At 37.7% G+C, this 17,952-nt stretch overlaps 3 protein-coding genes and 1 non-coding gene across 4 annotated transcripts; 3 read left to right on the top strand and 1 right to left on the bottom strand.

The window, feature by feature from the left end:
* Nucleotides 1-7,091, top strand: LOC111781404 (serine/threonine-protein kinase SAPK2). Its single transcript, XM_087119990.1, has 10 exons — nucleotides 1-418; nucleotides 554-628; nucleotides 816-917; nucleotides 1,117-1,170; nucleotides 1,254-1,346; nucleotides 1,420-1,512; nucleotides 1,606-1,710; nucleotides 1,801-1,818; nucleotides 6,413-6,493; nucleotides 6,576-7,091. The coding sequence occupies exons 1-10, from the start codon at nucleotides 299-301 to the stop codon at nucleotides 6,870-6,872; spliced, it is 1,038 nt and encodes a 345-aa protein (XP_086976116.1). The 5' UTR covers nucleotides 1-298; the 3' UTR covers nucleotides 6,873-7,091.
* Nucleotides 2,534-2,669, top strand: LOC147786717 (small nucleolar RNA Z247). Its single transcript, XR_015414601.1, has one exon. It is a non-coding gene; the product is annotated as a small nucleolar RNA Z247 (small nucleolar RNA).
* Nucleotides 7,092-7,261: 170 nt separating the features above from the next.
* On the top strand, nucleotides 7,262-13,902 carry LOC111781403 (uncharacterized). The gene is made up of 15 exons (XM_023661965.2): nucleotides 7,262-7,585; nucleotides 7,780-7,868; nucleotides 8,190-8,256; nucleotides 8,352-8,467; nucleotides 9,186-9,252; nucleotides 9,385-9,433; nucleotides 9,557-9,642; nucleotides 9,841-10,106; nucleotides 10,205-10,260; nucleotides 10,440-10,525; nucleotides 10,994-11,086; nucleotides 11,480-11,789; nucleotides 12,201-12,862; nucleotides 13,168-13,402; nucleotides 13,488-13,902. Exons 1-15 carry the CDS (start codon nucleotides 7,403-7,405, stop codon nucleotides 13,637-13,639), a joined length of 2,517 nt encoding a protein of 838 aa, XP_023517733.2. The 5' UTR covers nucleotides 7,262-7,402; the 3' UTR covers nucleotides 13,640-13,902.
* Nucleotides 13,903-14,152: 250 nt separating this feature from the next.
* Nucleotides 14,153-16,462, bottom strand: LOC111782289 (ras-related protein Rab11A). Its single transcript, XM_023663141.2, has 2 exons — nucleotides 15,957-16,462; nucleotides 14,153-14,857 (listed from the first exon to the last, which is right to left on the bottom strand). The coding sequence occupies exons 1-2, from the start codon at nucleotides 16,190-16,192 to the stop codon at nucleotides 14,410-14,412; spliced, it is 684 nt and encodes a 227-aa protein (XP_023518909.2). The 5' UTR covers nucleotides 16,193-16,462; the 3' UTR covers nucleotides 14,153-14,409.
* Nucleotides 16,463-17,952: the final 1,490 nt, after the last annotated feature.

Genomic DNA, 17,952 nt, shown 5'->3' on the forward strand with positions numbered 1-17,952 from the left:
TTCCTTAATCGACTTGTCGTCTTCTCTTGCTTTCTCATGGTCATGGGGATCTTAAAACTTTTGGACATTGGCATTGATCCGAGTGCTAAATGGTAACTGCTAACCCAACCCACCGTGCCAACCAATATTCCTCCACCTTTTCCTTTCCCCATGTCTTTAAACTTGCACACCACATGCTCGATAAAATGCCCGACTGAAAAAAAGTAGAACCCAACCAATTTGAAACTGAACAACAACTCTACTGCTGCTGTTGTGAGATTGGTAAATTTGTTTATTCTGCTACTCAGCTGAAACCCACATGGAACGCTATGAGATACTCAAGGATATTGGGTCTGGGAATTTTGGTGTTGCTAAACTTGTGAGAGATAAGTGGAGTGGCGAGCTTTATGCTGTCAAGTATATTGAGAGGGGCCACAAGGTACTGTTCTATCATCTTCATAACTTCATTCCCAGTTCATCCCACAACTTTCCCAATTGGTTTACAACATCTGCTTCTTGATTTGTGCTGTGTAATATGTCGGTGAAGTTTATATTGATTGTCGGTTTCTTGCAGATCGATGAGCATGTTCAGCGGGAGATTGTGAATCACAGGTCTTTGAAGCATCCAAATATCATAAGATTTAAGGAGGTATTTGATTTCAAGCTGTGAAATTAGTTTTTGATGATTGTTCAATTTCTGCATTGTATGACTTCTGTCTACCTTCTTTTATTAAGTATCGATGGCGTCGAAAGGGCTTTTGAAGCTTACTCTGCTACAGCGGACCGAGTACTAGACTGTGGCATTTTGTTTATAAAACACGTTTTGTTTTATACAGGTCCTACTCACTCCCACCCACCTGGCAATAGTCATGGAATATGCAGCTGGGGGAGAATTATTTGAAAGAATATGTAATGCCGGAAGATTCAGTGAAGATGAGGTAAATTAGGTTGCTACTTGACTATTAAACTTGTCATGATTTGGTAAATTGATGAGAAATTGAATTGCGATGAATTCTCTTGGATGGCTTTGCAGAAAATTGTCTGTTGGTTAGGCTAATCTGTTCCTAATTTGCATAAAAACTGGATTCTTTACCTAAATGTTCTGTTTGTTCTTCGTTCTTTGGTGTATCTGTACAGGCCAGGTATTTTTTTCAGCAGCTGATTTCAGGAGTCAGCTACTGCCACTCAATGGTACTGACTTGCTTGCTTTCTGATGTTTAAATGGTCATTTCAGGCTGATTTTCCATTCTTCTTCTCTTCCTCTTGATTTGCAGCAAATTTGCCACAGAGATCTTAAGCTAGAGAATACCCTTTTGGATGGAAGCTCAGCCCCGCGTCTTAAAATTTGTGACTTCGGCTATTCAAAAGTATGGATTTCATAAGTTAATTATCCCAAATTTAGATTGTTAATGTTTCTAACAAGTTGGTTTCACTTTATAGTCATCAGTGCTGCATTCCCAACCAAAATCTACTGTTGGAACCCCAGCTTACATTGCACCAGAAGTTCTGTCTAGAAGAGAATACGACGGGAAGGTAGTGCCGGGTCGACCACCCCGTCCCGGTCGACCACCCCTTGTCTTCTTCTACACCAGCAATTTCTGATGTCCTTTACTTTGTGAGTTGCAGATTGCTGATGTTTGGTCTTGTGGGGTTACTTTATATGTGATGTTGGTTGGAGCTTATCCATTTGAAGATCCTGAAAACCCAAAGAACTTCAGAAAGACACTCCAAGTTAGTCATTGCCTTTTCTTTTAATCCGTTAAGCTCTTCCAGTTGCTTTACAATGAGTTAACAAGCAATATGTTATTCGTTTACACCCAGAGGATTATTAATGTCCATTACTCAATGTTAGAATTGGTCAATCCATTAGAATAGCTTGAAGTTAGTCATGCCATAAGAATAGGCTTACTTCGTTAGTTTCCTATGAAATCGGATCTATTAGTTAATCTTTTGCCAATATAAATAGAATATGTCCTCAATAGTGTGAGGCACAGTTTTGCATAAACTTGATATGGTATCAGAGCCGAAATAAGATCCACGAGATCCATAGCCTCTGCTGTTAGACATGTCAATCCCAAACAACACAATGTCTTCTCCGTCGATCAGTCAGGTGATTAGTGTTAAGCTTACACAAGAAAATTATCTACTGTGGTCCACCCAAATCCTTCCCTACTTGCGTAGCCAAAACCTTGTTGGTTTTGTGGATGGATCCATGCCTGCACCAAGCCAGACGATCGCCGTTGAACCAAGTGAAGAAACAGGGAATCGCAAAATTATCATCAACCCTGAGTTCACAGTCTGGTACCCCCAGGACCAGCTGGTACTCAGCCTCATCAACTCATCAGTCACTGAGGAGGTTCTCAGCACGATGGTTGGAATCACCACTGCACGAGAAGCCTGGATTACGCTGGAGCGACAATTTGCTTCCACATCTCGAGCAAGAGCAATGCAGATCCGTATGGAACTCTCTACTATCCAGAAAAAGGACATGACAATTGCTGACTACTTTCGTAAAGTAAAACATCTTGGTGATACACTTGCTGCCATTGGCAAGCGAATAGAGGATGAAGAACTCATCGCCTACATGCTGCAAGGACTTGGTCCAGATTATGATCCTCTAGTCACAAGCATTACAACCAGAACAGATGTATACACTGTCAGCGACGTGTATGCTCACATGCTGAGCTATGAGATGCGGCACTTGCGTAAGGGTACATTTGAGCAACTTTCATCTGCTAACAATGTCAATAGGATATCCATTCGTGGAGGTGCCAATGGAGGTCGAGGTAGTCGCGGTCGTAGTCGTCAGTTAAATAGTGGTCATGGACAATCAAGGCGTACTGTGAACAATCCTGGACGTCAACCATCAAAGACACAAAGCAGCTCAGGCATTGTCTGTCAGATTTGTGGTAAGCCCAATCACGATGCTTTGCAATGCTGGCACAGATTTGATCAGGCATATCAAGCCGAAAATAATCTCAAACAAGCAGCTTTGGCAACCAGTGGATACACTAGTGACACAAACTGGTATGTTGACACTGGAGCCACAGATCATATCACCAATGACCTAGAGAGGCTTACCACCAGAGAACGCTACACTGGCACCGACCAAATTCAGGTTGCAAATGGCGCAGGTTTGTCTATCTCTCATATTGGGAATTCATTAATTTCTGGTTCATCTCTTGTTCTGAAACATATCCTATATGTTCCTAAAATCAATAAGCACCTAATTTCAGTACAAAGACTAGCATCTGATAATAATGCTGTTGTAGAATTTCACCCAAACTATTTTTTGGTTAAGGACCGAGTCACGAAGAAACTCCTGCTCCACGGTAGATGTAAGAATGGCCTATACGTTCTACCGCATAATTTCAGTCAAGCCTTGCTGACAGCCAAACTTTCGAAAGAACAATGGCACAGAAGGCTAGGGCACCCTGCATCTCCAATTACCATTAGAATTCTACAAGATAATAATTTAGCTATAGATACTAATATTCCCTCTTCCTCAATTTGTAATGCTTGTCAATTAGGGAAAGCACATCAATTGCCATTTGGTTCTTCTCAGCATGTATCTACAGCACCCCTTCAATTAATTCACACTGATGTATGGGGTCCATCCATTGCGTCAGTAAATAATTCCAAATATTATGTTTCCTTTGTTGATGATTTTAGTCGTTATGTTTGGATTTACTTTCTGAGATGCAAATCTGATGTTGAGTCTGTGTTCCTTCAATTTCAAAAACATGTTGAAACTATGCTAAATACCAAAATTCGCTCCGTCCAATCAGATTGGGGGGGTGAATACCATCGGTTACACAATTATTTCAAATCCACAGGCATTGAACATCATATCTCCTGTCCTCACACACACCAGCAGAATGGGTTAGTCGAAAGAAAACACAGACACATTGTAGAAACTGGCCTTGCTTTACTCGCTCAAGCCAACATGCCTCTATCCTACTGGGATGAAGCTTTCAACACAGCTTGCTTTCTTATAAATAGAATGCCCAGCCGAACCATACAACAAGACACACCACTTCATAAATTGTTTGGTAAAAGTCCAGACTACTCCATGCTTAGGGTGTTTGGCTGTGCTTGCTGGCCTAATTTAAGGCCTTACAACAACAAGAAACTGAGTTTCAGAACTACTAGATGTATATTCTTGGGTTATAGTTCTTCTCATAAGGGATATAAATGCTTAAATAGAAGTACAGGACGTATTTACATCTCTAGAGACGTGGTTTTCGATGAAAATATTTTTCCTTTTGAAGAATCTAAGCCACCAAACAAAACCACAAATCCACATCATCCTGTTCTACTTCCAGCCTTAGCCAAACTTGCTAGTTTTTACACTGAAAATGCTCTTACAGATATTGAACCAGTTGTTAGTAATTCCCATATGAATGATGGTCAAACTGATAATATTGCTAGTGACAACTTGTCTGGTGTCAGCTTATCTTCTGCAGATAATACAAGAAGTTCAGAGGAAATTGCAGAATATGAAGCTGAGAGCAGTTCGATCAATGCTCAAAACCAAACTCATGAACATGTGTCTGATCAACCAACTGAAGCAGCTAGTCAACATCCAATGCGAACAAGGTTGAGAAATAACATTGTACAAGCTAAACAATTCACTGATGGAACTATCAGATATTCAGAAACCTCAAGAAAATTCGCAAGCGCTGTAACTATCACAACTCCGATCATAGAGACTGCTACTGAACCTCGAAACCTGCAGGAAGCCATGCAACATCCAAGATGGAGAGGAGCAATGAATGATGAGCTCTCAGCGCTAAAACGAAATGCCACTTGGGATCTAGTTCCACCCAAACCTGGAATAAATCTCATTGATAGTAAATGGGTGTATAAAGTGAAAAGAAAAGCAGATGGGTCAGTTGAAAGATTAAAAGCAAGATTAGTTGCCAAAGGATTCAAGCAAAGATTTGGTGTTGATTACACTGATACTTTTAGCCCTGTGATCAAACCGTCAACAATCAGGGTCATTCTTTCGCTAGCAGTAACCAAGGGCTGGAATATGAGACAAGTTGATATCCAAAATGCATTTTTGCATGGAATTCTGAAAGAGGAAGTGTACATGCGACAACCACCAGGATTTCAAGACTCAGCCAAACCAAAGAATTACATATGCAAGCTCAAGAAAGCCCTTTATGGCCTGAAACAAGCCCCAAAAGCTTGGCATTCAAGGTTGACTGGAAAACTTATTGAGTTAGGCTTCAAGGCTTCAGTAGCTGATTCATCTCTTTTTATTCTCAAAAACAGAGAGATAACTATCTATATGCTCATCTATGTTGATGATATAATTATTGTGAGCTCCTCTGATCAAGCAACCGAAAGGTTGATTCAGAAATTGAAAATAGATTTTGCAGTAAAAGATTTGGGTGGTCTTGAGTATTTTCTGGGTATTGAAGTCAAGAAAACACGAGATGGTATCATACTGTCACAGAGACGATATGCCTTAGATTTGTTGAAAAGAGTAAACATGGAAAAATGCAAACCTATGTCTACACCAATGGGTTCTGCTGAAAAATTATTCAGAGAACAAGGAATACCCTTATCAGCTGAAGAACAATTCAAATACAGAAGTACAGTGGGAGCACTACAATATTTGACAATGACTAGGCCTGATTTGGCATTTGCTGTCAATAAAGTGTGTCAATATCTTCATACACCTACTGATGCTCATTGGGGTGCTGTGAAGAGAATTCTTCGTTATGTTAAAGGCACACTAGCATTAGGAGTGAAAATTCAGAAATCAACCATGATGTTGTCGGGGTTTTCTGATGCTGATTGGGCTGGTTGTCCCGATGATCGACGTTCAACTAGCGGCTTTGCTGTATTTCTTGGAGCAAATCTAATCTCATGGAGTTCCAGAAAACAGGCTACAGTGTCAAGATCAAGCACCGAAGCAGAATACAAGGCCATTGCGAATCTTACTGCAGAAATGATTTGGATCAAGTCATTACTGAAGGAACTGGGCGTGTATCAATCAAAGGCTCCTCGCCTCTGGTGTGACAACCTCGGAGCTACATATTTAACTTCAAATCCAGTATTTCATGCTAGAACGAAACATATTGAAGTTGATTTTCATTTTGTTCGAGAACAAGTAGCACGTAAAGCAATGGAAGTTCGGTTCATTTCATCAAGTGATCAAGTAGCTGATATCCTGACAAAACCACTGTCTAAAACTCCTTTTACTACACATTGTAACAATCTCAACATGTACAAGACTTGTTGGGATTGAAGGGGACTGTTAGAATTGGTCAATCCATTAGAATAGCTTGAAGTTAGTCATGCCATAAGAATAGGCTTACTTCGTTAGTTTCCTATGAAATCGGATCTATTAGTTAATCTTTTGCCAATATAAATAGAATATGTCCTCAATAGTGTGAGGCACAGTTTTGCATAAACTTGATACTCAATACCACACTTTGTTAGCATTTCAATGGAATGCAAGCACCTTCTATCTCGAATATTTGTAGCCGATCCAGAGACGGTATTCGAACTCATGCCCTGTTCTAATTCTACCATCTTAACAGCATTTCCAGGCATAGTAACTGACTGTGCAATGTTTGCAGAGAATAACAATCCCAGAAATCAAGAAGCACCCATGGTTCTTGAGCAACTTGCCTGTTGAGTTCACAGATGAAGCGTTGTTGGGAGGAATGCGGAGTAATACAGAAGGTGATGCGTTGCAGAGCATTGAGGAGATCCTGTCGACAGTTCAAGAGGCTAGAAAGGCAGGAGAGGGGCTGGTAGTTGGAGGGCAAGGACAGTTTGTTGGGGGCAGCTTGGACTTGGATGAATTGGACACGGATCTTGACATTGATGATTTGGAGGTGAGTGGTGATTTTGTTTGTTCCATGGAGTGCTAGTCCTTGTCAAGTAGGCCAAGTTTGGCCAAAGAAATAAAAATGGAATTTATGGTTGAGTTGGGGAATCAAATTCTGTGTTATTTAGTGGGATGATGATGATGATGTGTAGGGTATTGCTGTTCGTTGAAGGTTTCTATGTTTGTCTCTTTGTGCAGAGTCCATTACAGACACTGTAAATTCCAGCAGCTATAATAACAAAAACAACCCAGTTTTTTTTTTTTTTTTGGGGTCCAAATAGGTCAGGCCCAGTCAACACGATTCCTATATGTAGGCTCAAATCGAGTGACCCAATCAAATAGGTCAGGTCCATTGAATGGCGGTTTACGAAGGCCCATTAGTGTTAAGCCCTCAGGCCTCAAATGGGCAGTTAGAAATCCAAACCCGCTGAAAACTACCTGGCAAAGTGGGTAGAAAACATCGGAGGCGGGACTAAAACCCCAAATCGCAGCCTCCCCGTCGGTTTGATAATTTATGAACGTGTACGCTTGCAGCTGAACTGAGAGAGCACAACAGAGCGAGGTTTATTGAACATGGGAGGCAAGGGGAGGGGCGGCAGAGCTCGTACTCAGAGAAAGCATTTTCGAGAGAGCAGAGAGAACGTTTGGAAGCGTCCAAAACCCGATCCTAACTCTGCCAATGACAACAAGGATGGCAATGGCAATCACTGGGAGCCTTTCGAATCTCAAAGTCATGCGTTCAATGAGTACTACAAGGTTTTTGTTTATTGAACTCTTTCTTCAGTTCTTTTTGTATTTCTCTTTGTCAACAGAACAGTGTTTTATGAGTTCGATGGATGGTGAGCTTTTTTTGCTGGTTTGGTGTCTAGAATTTCTGACTTTTATGCCAATACGTTTACGACAGCGTAAGTTTGTTTGAGCTTTCTAACTACAATTTTGGAAAATTGTAGGAGCAAGGCATAGTTACTGCGGAAGAATGGGATACGTTTATTGAGGTTCTTCGTAAGCCATTGCCCGCTGCTTTTAGGATCAATTCTAGGTATCACTTAAGAGTTACCATTTCCATTATTAATTAACCTTCTCACTCTCTCTCTCTATCCAAAAAAAGAAAAAAGATATGAACAATGAAAAGAAAATACCGCTTCCTCAGAATGTCATAATCTTCGTGGTGTACCGTATGCACGTTATCCTATTGTATGCAGCCCACGTGTTTTTTTTTTTTACTTTATTTTTTATAAACCATTGACATATATTCCGAATTACATGAACTCCATTGCTTCTTCTAATCATCTGTTTTGTTCTGTTAACGTTGCATCTTAGTACTATTGCTGTCGTTATCATTAGCATTTGAATTTTACAGTGGACAGTTCTGTGGGGAAATACGAGCTCAGTTACAAAACGACTTCACGAAATCTCTTCAGGCTGAGGTGGACACTGTGAACATTGTTGTTTTTCAATAGGAATGTGACCCAAAATTTATTATTGATCCATATCTGTTCATTTCCTTCTCTATCCTGTTCAGGTTACTGATGGTGATGAAGCTGAGGCTATTAGACCATTGCCTTGGTACCCTGACAATCTTGCGTGGCATTCAAATTTTTCAAGAATGCAACTACGGAAGAATCAAGCTCTCGAGAGGTAATATTGTATTTTTATGGCTATCAGTTTTCAAAATTGGACCCTAATTAAATAGAAAGAAGTATATTTTTCTGTATACTTGAGCACTTGAAAGGTAAATTGTTGTACTTTATGGTCACTATTATTTTCTTGATTAGCAATGTAAATTATTTCAATATAATGAATGCATGGATGTTTAGCAATCTAGATTTCCAAGGTCTCGTTTGATACCATTTGGTTTTTAATTTTTGGTATTTTAAAATTTATCTTATAAATACTAGTTCACTTATAAGTTTCATTTTTTTCGTTATCTACTTCCTAAAAATGTTTTAAAAATTCAAGCCAGATTTTGAAAAACTAAAAGAAACTTGTTTTTGTTTTTAGAATTTAGCTGATAATCCAAACATTTCTTTAAGAGAGGTGAAAACCATAGGATAGAAATTACGAGGAAACAAGCATAATCTTCAAAAATAGAAAACTAAAAAACAAAATCATTATTAATTAGGGCCTGAACTTTTAATAATTGTGTAATGCATTATTTTGATATTGGATCTTGTTCAACAATCTGTTCATGAGAAAGTGTATTTTGGTATCGAGAACTTAGAAGCAAGTTTGTCTTTACCTACTATATCTTTAATGGTGCTGCACTTTAATCTACAAAAATTTCCTAATGTAACAACCGATCAATTTGAATCACGTTGCCAAATGCTATGTGCTTTTTACTGTTTCTGCTTCGCAGTTTTCATGAATTCTTGAAGCTAGAAAATGAAATTGGGAACATTACAAGGCAGGAGGCTGTCAGCATGGTATGCAAGACATCTACACATTTATAAGACACCTACTGATTACTTGATATATCAATTGAAAATATTATCGTAACATTTAATTGTCATTTATATCTCATATACATTCTTATCAATTTGGGGCTTATGGCACAGGTACCTCCTCTTTTTCTGGATGTACATCCAAATCACTATGTACTTGACAGTAAGAAATTTATGCTGATTTAAATGACCATCTTATTTTTTATTTATTTATTGTATGGTCTCAACTTTATATAGTTCATGCATATTATCTCTAACTGTTTTCTTTTTTTTGCTTATTACTCAGTGTGTGCTGCTCCAGGCTCCAAAACATTTCAATTACTTGAGATCATACACCAATCCAGTAAACCTGGAGATCTACCCGACGGATTGGTGTGCCTTCTTTTATTTGTATACTCTTCTCCATAAGTTTCTGTCCGGAAACTTTTTTTTTTTTCTGCCTATGAAGTAGTAGAGTGCTTGCAACCCTTTTCATTTGTTTGGTTGCTTGTCTTTATAATTCATATTTATCCTACTTTCTTGTGCTATTGATTCTTTATGAAAAATTGATTCGTTAGTCATCTTGATTAGGTAGTGGCAAATGATTTAGATGTTCAAAGATGTAACCTTCTCATCCACCAAACTAAAAGAATGTGCACTGCCAACCTCATTGTTACAAATCATGAAGCACAACATTTTCCTGGCTGTCGAGCAAATACCAATTTCTTCAGTGCATCTACAGCAGGGAATGAACTAAAACCTCGTAGCACTCAACTTACATTTGATCGTGTTTTATGTGATGTTCCCTGTAGCGGAGATGGTACACTTCGCAAGGCTCCAGATATATGGAGGAAATGGTAGCCTTAAGAACTTCTTGCTTCTTGTCCTTTGATTTCTCATCATTTGGTCTTATTGGTATTTCTAGATGGTGGTTAAATCTTTTTATTGCTTTCAGGAATTCTGGGATGGGTAATGGTTTACATGGCTTGCAAGTGCAGATAGGCATGCGAGGTACCCATCTTCAACTTTGAATTGCAAAATCTATGATACTGATTATAGCTGCCATGAATTTCCCATTTATCTTCACTAGGCCACCAATACGATTTTATTTATTTGTTTATTTATTCTTCTTATTATTATTTTTGCTTCAGATTAATGGAAAACCAAAATGTTTTCATCAATTCTTGCAGGTGCCTCTTTACTTAAAGTTGGTGGAAGAATGGTTTACTCAACTTGCTCAATGAATCCTGTTGAAAACGAGGCTGTTGTTGCAGAGGTAATGTATAAGCATTCTGGACCTAAATAAAAGACACCCAATGAGATGCATCAAGGCCTCTAGGATAGTTGCATGGCCTCTAGGATAGTTACAAAATTCCTAAATAAAAGACACCCAATGAGATGCATCAAGGCCTCTCGGTCTTTGTAAGTAGCTGTTTTGGTGGGGTGGGGGGTTCTCTTCCCCCAGCCCGTAGGTTGTCTTTCCTCTCTTTCCTTTTGAATATTTTGGGATGGTTTCTTATAAAAAAAGCTAGTGCTAGGTCCAGGACAATAAGAAAATTACCTATATTGACAAGATTTATTGCACTCTTTTTTAGTTTTTATATTATTTTTTTTTTATCAATGAGCGAAGCTTATTCTCCAAAAGTTTAATTGTTCTCTTTCTATTTCTTGCTCTGGTGGCCAAGCATGTACATATCAGCTTATTAAGGCCGTCCCTTCTTTTCATCGATTTGTCTGGTTGCAGCTTTTGCGAAAATCTGGAGGCTCTCTTGAACTCGTTGATGTCTCAAATGAACTTCCACAACTTGTTCGTCGGCCTGGTCTTAAGAAATGGAAGGTGAGTTCTTATTTTCTCGGTATTTCTTTTAAGATTGAAAGTTGTTATAGTTTATAAGATGCAATTTTTCTTGTTTTATAGTTTACATTTTGAATTAAATAATTTTTTTTCTGTCATTTTGGGCTGTTTGGGTATATTTTTAGAAATTGTTTTTAAAACTGTTTGCATGCTTGTCTATTCAAATTGTCCTAGAATTTTTTTGCTTTATTTATTATTATTATTATTATTTTCGTGTTAATTTAAAACGCAGCACAAAAGTTGATAATTATTATGAAGCATCTGTGTCTTTAAAACTGTTTGTGAAATAATGTTGTGGTTCTACTGTACCAAGTAGTCATTTCCAATTTTCTCTCTTGGTGTATGTTAGCTAGATATGTTCCTTTTCTTGTATAGGTGTGTGATAAGGGTGTATGGTTTGCGTCCTACGAACAAGTTACCGAATCTTGCCGGAGTGTGGCAATACCCGGCATGTTTCCTTCTGGCAGAGGCCGTAAAAGCGATACTCATAACTCAGAATTGAGGGGAAATCACCCTGACGGTGGAAGTTCTGTTGATGTATCTGAGCCAACAATGGATCCTGTACATGTGTTCGATGAGGAGGTTTGTGAATTTCCAATCGAGCGTTGCATGAGGATAGTGCCTCATGATCAAAATACTGGAGCCTTCTTTGTTGCAGTATTACGCAAAGTTGCCCCTTTGCCAGGTATGCTGAACTATCTAGCATTTGGTTGAGGGCCTGAAAACCTGTTTAAACATACCTCTCCTGAATCTATTAGAAAATGTTAATGTAGTATGCATTGTTTTTTTTTTTTTTTTTTTTTGAGGTCAACAACATGTGAGATTGTAGATTTAAACATTTGGCCTCTTGATCGTAGGTATATGCCCTAACCAATTGATATGTTTAGGTTTGACATGCATTATTTAACTTCTGCATGCAAATCTTGTTTTTTTTTTTTTTTTTTAATTTTTTTAATTTTTTTTATTTGACTATATGCAATATACTTTTTATTCATACTTAATTACATGTGATAATTTTTTTATTAAATTTTAACTCTATTTTTATGCATGCAAATCTTGTCTTTTCCCCTTCTTTTTTCTGGTGGGGCTGCTTCAGCTGCTACTGAAAAAACAAGTGATCAGAATACGAAGTCTGCAAATGACCAGTCTCGTGGCAAGCTTCAACAGACTACTACAGATGCAGATAGTGTGGACCTTAATGCAACAGATGGGATGGGCGAAAGCTCCTCAGAAGTTGAGATTGATCCCAATAATCAAAGGGACTCCAATTCTGCAAACAATAATCCACCTTGCAAACTTCCAGTTCAGGATAATAAAGACGCAGATGGTTTGGACAGTACAGATGGGATGGATAAGCAGTTCTCAGAAGCTGACATGGAGGTAGTTGAAAATGAAACGACTGAAAATAAATTGGAAATTACTGCTATAAAAAATAACTCAGAGGAATCTAAGCAGCCTGGTGATGGTGAAATGGATCCTAAGAAGTGCAATGGGAAGAGAAAGTTGCAGATTCAGGGCAAGTGGAGGGGTGTTGACCCTGTTGTATTATTCAAAGATGAAACCGTCATTGATTGCATAAAGACATTTTATGGTATTAATGAGTCTTTCCCATTGATTGGCCACCTTGTTACTCGAAATAGTGACACTAACCATGTGAAAAGAATCTATTACATTTCTAACTCTGTCAAGGACGTTCTTGAGCTGAATTTTTCAGCCGGGCAGCAACTTAAGATAACATCCATTGGTCTGAAGATGTTTGTAAGTATCCCTTGCAACCGTTCACTTTTCATTATATTTTGGAATCATTACTGTCTTCGAACTGATAGAACACACCGTCAGCTAATCAATTTTCTTTCACCGAGGCTTACTGAATAGCAGAACCATTTTCAAAATAAACTTGATATATGTTTTGTTTTTACTTGCTAGAGCTCATTTGATTATGTTGTGCTCATCTTAGGATCGGCCTTTTAAGTGGCAAAATGATATATTCTTTATTTTTATTTTATTTGTTTGTTTCAAATAATTTGATGATCTGCCATATCTCATGTAATTGCGATGAATAGGAGAGGCAATCATCAAGAGAAGGTAGCTCTGCACCCTGTGCATTCCGCATATCGTCAGAGGGATTGCCTGTGTTACTTCCGTACATCACCAAGCAAATCCTAACTATGTCTCCAGTGGATTTCAAGCATCTATTACAATATAAAAGTATCAAATATGCAGATTTTGTGGATGCTGCTTTTGGTGAAAAGGCATCAAACTTAATGCTAGGTTGCTGTGTGATAGTTCTGGGTACAGGTATGTAGCGTCCATGCTGTGTAGATTATTTTCCTTTGGTTCACGCATCTTGGTTCTTACCAAGCACATCCTTCTCTTTTTAAAGGTAACACCTCTTCCGACGTTATCAAAGTTGACGAGTCGACTATAGCCATTGGGTGCTGGAAAGGGAGGGCCAGTCTGAGTGTTATGGTCACGGCCACTGATTGCCAAGAACTACTTGGAAGGCTTTCCAATCGGCTTGGAAATGATTTGTAGTGCAGGAAAGTCAAGTTATCTGATGTTGAAGCTTATTAATCTAAATCATGGTAGACGATAGTAACATGGTATTAGCTTAACTTCAATAGAACTGTACAATCTAGATAAGTTAAGCCTTACCGTTGCTTCCTGTCTATCCAATATTTATAGCGACAGCATGTTTTGATTTCTTCGAACTAATCTTATATCTTTGAGGATTGATATCAAAGGAGAATGTAGCGTGCAGGTTTTTATATCAGGTTCTTTATTCTATTTTTAAAGGACATATTGCTGTATCTGTGTAGGGCTGTTAGGCTTCATTGCCCCATTCTACTATGAAATGGAGTGAAACATTGATTTGATTTATTTTTAAAGCAGGATTTATGATTCATATTCGAAAAATTAGTTTATTAGCAACTCTACATAAATATCAATCAAAGGTATGTTTTTTATATATATATTTACGTAGAAGAAACTTTAAACCTTTTATTCATTGATTGAAACCTCTTAGCGTAGTTAAGATATGCGTAAATGTACGATAAACCATTTCATGATTCTATTTATACGTATAATATTGGATATTTAATCCAAAAAATACAACATTAATAATTCTCTTGAACAAGAAACCAAGAAAACTAATTAAATCAAATATATGAGAACCTCATTTGCCGTCCTTCAAGTAAATATATAAACTAAAGCATACAATCAAATATACAAGTGACCGCAGAAAACCATCACCAGTAAAAAAAAACCCACCTAGATCCCCCGATTGCAGCCTACTTCCAAACAAATCATGTTGAAGTACAACACGTCTTGCTTTTCGCCGGGATTTCTTGCGCCGGGCCCGGAATAATGACCTTACCACCGGCGAGGGATGCAGAGTTGCCATTGCCTTGATTCTCACCAGCAGCAAGGTTCTTTTTGTTCATGATGTTGAAGATCTCAGTTAAGATAGTCATGAAGGCACTCTCCACATTGGTGGATTCAAGAGCCGAGGTCTCCAAGAAAAACAAACCTTCTTTCTCGGCGAATTCCTTGGCGTCGTCGGTGGAGACTGCACGCTGGTCTTCAAGATCACTTTTGTTTCCTATTAAGATGATGACAATGTTCTTGTCAGCATGGCTCCGCAACTCCTCAAGCCAACGAGGTATGTGATCAAAGCTCTGGCGTTTGGTAATATCGTACGCAAGCATTGCCCCAAGAGCTCCTCGGTAATATGCACTTGTAACTGCTCTGTATCTGTTCAAATACTCCATGTGTTAAGATATGTAGCTGTTCTATGGCATACTACTCTCTGCTATTCTTGTAAGAAGCAACCGTGCAATAAATAACTATGCTATTCTTGTAAGAAGCAACCGTGCAATAAATAACTAAGAAATCAACGTTACCAACCCCACACACCAAATATCATAAAGAAAAACTTAAAAAGCTCAGATCCGTAATGTTTGATAAAAGTAGGTTTATAATCAAAGAATACTATCTCCAGTGTGAGACCTTATGAGGCCTTTTGGAGAAGCTCAAAGTAAAGTCATGAGAGCTTATGCTCATGGACAATAATATCATACAATTGTAGAGATCCGTGATTCCTAACACATAATAGTTGAGCTTCCACACAGCCTGTAGGAAGAATCAAAAGACTAAATAAGAGTAGCCAAAAAATGTAATAGCCCCAAATTTAACATCCCCAACCAATGTGGGATCTCACTATTTGTAACAACCCAAGCCTACTCCTAGCAGATATTATCCTCTTTAGACTTTTCCTTCCGAACATTCCCTCAAGGTTTTAAAACACGTCTACCAAGAACAGGTTTACACACTTTTATAAAGAATGTTTCGTTCCCCTCTTTAACCGATGTGGGATCTCACAATCCACTTCCATTGGAGGCCCAACGTCCTCGCTCGCACACCACTTGGTGTCTGGCTCTGATACCATTTGTAATAGCTCAATCCCAAGATATTGCTCTCTATGATCTTTCCCTTTCAGAGCCAAGCATCGAATGAAGGGCTAATGGGTGCGTTGGCCCTTAGGAGAGTAGATTAGATTGGGAGATCCATGTTAGTTTGGTTAGGGGTTGTTACATGAAAGATGTTGCTCAATTACATTCTCTTATGCTAATCCTCGATGTCATCACATTCCCTCTCAAATACACACAATTCAGAATGATGAACATTTAACCAAACAACTAAAATCTGATTCCATGCACAAAATCTACCTCCAAAGATAGAATAATCTGCCTTTAACTAAACAGACGAAATCCAAAAGCAGAAAGGGCACCATCATTCTACAGAAAATCCAACCCAACAAGAGGAATGAAAACAAAAATGGAGGAAAAAGTACCTTTCCTGGCCCGCAGTATCCCAGATCTGAGCTTTAACACTCTTATGCTGAATAACTAGCGTTCTAGTCTGGAACTCCACACCGATTGTAGCCTTCGAATCCAAGCTGAACTCGTTCCGGGCAAACCTCGCCAGAATCTGAGATTTACCCACCGCAGAGTCCCCGATCAACACCACTTTGAACACATAATCAATCTTCTGATTCGCATCCCCATATCCGCCGCCGCCGCTCGCCATTTTCCCAGCTCTCAGCTCACAAAACCCTCGTCTGTACAACAGAAGAAGAAGAAGAAGCTCGAAATGGATCCAGCAAGAAGAAAAAGTACAGCAGAACCCAGTAGTAGCAGCAGAGTTATGTGAAAGCGAAGGCAGCAGCTACATGAACAGAAAGAACTCAAAGCCCATCTCGGGGTTTGCAAGAATCAAGCCAATTACAGTGGGTACTGATTCATAAACTGCACTGAAAACCCTGGATAACTAAAAACAACTCAAGCCAATTACTGTGTCGGTCCTGATTCATAAACTGGACTGAAAACACTGTATAACTAGAAAAGAGTAGGGTGAGTTTGTATGCATGTGATTCGAGCTCCTTAATATTAAAAAACGGAGAGATGCGGTCGGCTCCCATGTCTAGCGAAAATTATCTGAGTCTCCTATAAATTCACATCGACTTAAGGATGTATATTCAAACTGACAATTCGAACAGATTTGGATTGGGTTGGGTTGGGTTGGGTTGGATAAACATTTTAGGTTGGGTTAGGTTCATTTTGTCTGAATCCAAACTAATCCGAACTTCGATTTTGAGTTCGTGAGCAAAATCTTCGAGTGAACCGAGCCAACCAGATAAAAAAATATTAGATATAAGAATTTCTGTTACTAAGTTTGATCTTAAAAGATTTTTAATTGTCCAATAAACAAAACATACAAATTTTATAGTTAACTTAATTACTTTAATTAAAATATTTTTATACCCGATCATCTACTCTTAGTAATTATTTTTTCTTTATAGACTTGAGTTTATTTTAATTAAAATATTTTTATATATTTTTTGTTTGTATTATATACAATATCTTCAAAAAAATCTCTCAATTGACCCAACCCAAATGATGTAAATAGTTTTTTTTTTAAATTTAAAACATAAAACCTAAAAACTTTATAGACTTAAGTTTTAACGCAGTATTGATTTGAAATATGACCGACTCGTAAAAATAAATTATAAAAGCTTGTACTTTAACATATTAAGTTATTTTAATTAAAATATTTTTATATTCGACAATGTACACCTTACTTCGATGAGCGGTAAATATTTTTTCTTATCGAAACCTAAATAAATCATAAAAACTGTACAGAATTAAACAGTTAACTCTTATTTCAATTAAAATATATATATATATTTTTTTTTTGGCTATATACAATATTTTTAAAAATGCCCAAGACTCAATTTGAGTTAAACAGTTAACTCTTAGCCCAAGACTCAATTTGAGTTAAACAGTTAACTCTTATTTTAATTAAAATATTTTTTTTGGTTATATACAATATGTTTAAAAATGTCTCAAGACTCAATTTGTACCCTCTACACCCTTACTTTTGATGATGAACACTACATATTTTTCTTTATCCAAAAAAAAAAAATAATAATAATAAACTTACACTTAACTTACATAATTATTTTAATTAAAATATTTGTATACTCGGACCATGTACACCTTTATTCATAAATATTTTTTTTTTAAATTATACAAAAACAATTTGAAAAACAATTTTAATTCCAAATAAACCTTCCCTATAAGCTAAGTTACCTTCTAATATTTTTATTTGGTAAAAAATCTCAAATCATTTTTAGGTAATGAATTCGTATCCTAATTAAACATTTTTTATGAAAAAATTATCCGTCTAATAGATAATTTTATCCAGTTGGGCTGGAGTCCGACTTGCGTTGGACTTGTCTTGGCTAGTTAACAGGTGCTTGTCCTTCATCATAAATAATTGGGCTGACT

This window comes from Cucurbita pepo, chromosome 19 (assembly GCF_057944985.1).
Source record: "Cucurbita pepo subsp. pepo isolate OVF chromosome 19, ASM5794498v1, whole genome shotgun sequence".
Taxonomy (NCBI): domain Eukaryota; kingdom Viridiplantae; phylum Streptophyta; class Magnoliopsida; order Cucurbitales; family Cucurbitaceae; genus Cucurbita; species Cucurbita pepo.

Coding starts and splice junctions, on each gene's coding strand:
- LOC111781404 (XM_087119990.1), top strand. CDS start 299: ATGGAACGCTATGAGATACTCAAGGATATTGGGTCTGGGAATTTTGGT. Junction 629..815: donor ATATCATAAGATTTAAGGAG/GTATTTGATTTC, acceptor TGTTTTATACAG/GTCCTACTCACTCCCACCCA. Junction 1,513..1,605: donor GAAGAGAATACGACGGGAAG/GTAGTGCCGGGT, acceptor TGTGAGTTGCAG/ATTGCTGATGTTTGGTCTTG.
- LOC111781403 (XM_023661965.2), top strand. CDS start 7,403: ATGGGAGGCAAGGGGAGGGGCGGCAGAGCTCGTACTCAGAGAAAGCAT. Junction 7,869..8,189: donor GCTTTTAGGATCAATTCTAG/GTATCACTTAAG, acceptor TGAATTTTACAG/TGGACAGTTCTGTGGGGAAA. Junction 8,468..9,185: donor AAGAATCAAGCTCTCGAGAG/GTAATATTGTAT, acceptor TCTGCTTCGCAG/TTTTCATGAATTCTTGAAGC.
- LOC111782289 (XM_023663141.2), bottom strand. CDS start 16,192: ATGGCGAGCGGCGGCGGCGGATATGGGGATGCGAATCAGAAGATTGAT. Junction 14,858..15,956: donor GATACTGCGGGCCAGGAAAG/GTACTTTTTCCT, acceptor GTATTTGAACAG/ATACAGAGCAGTTACAAGTG.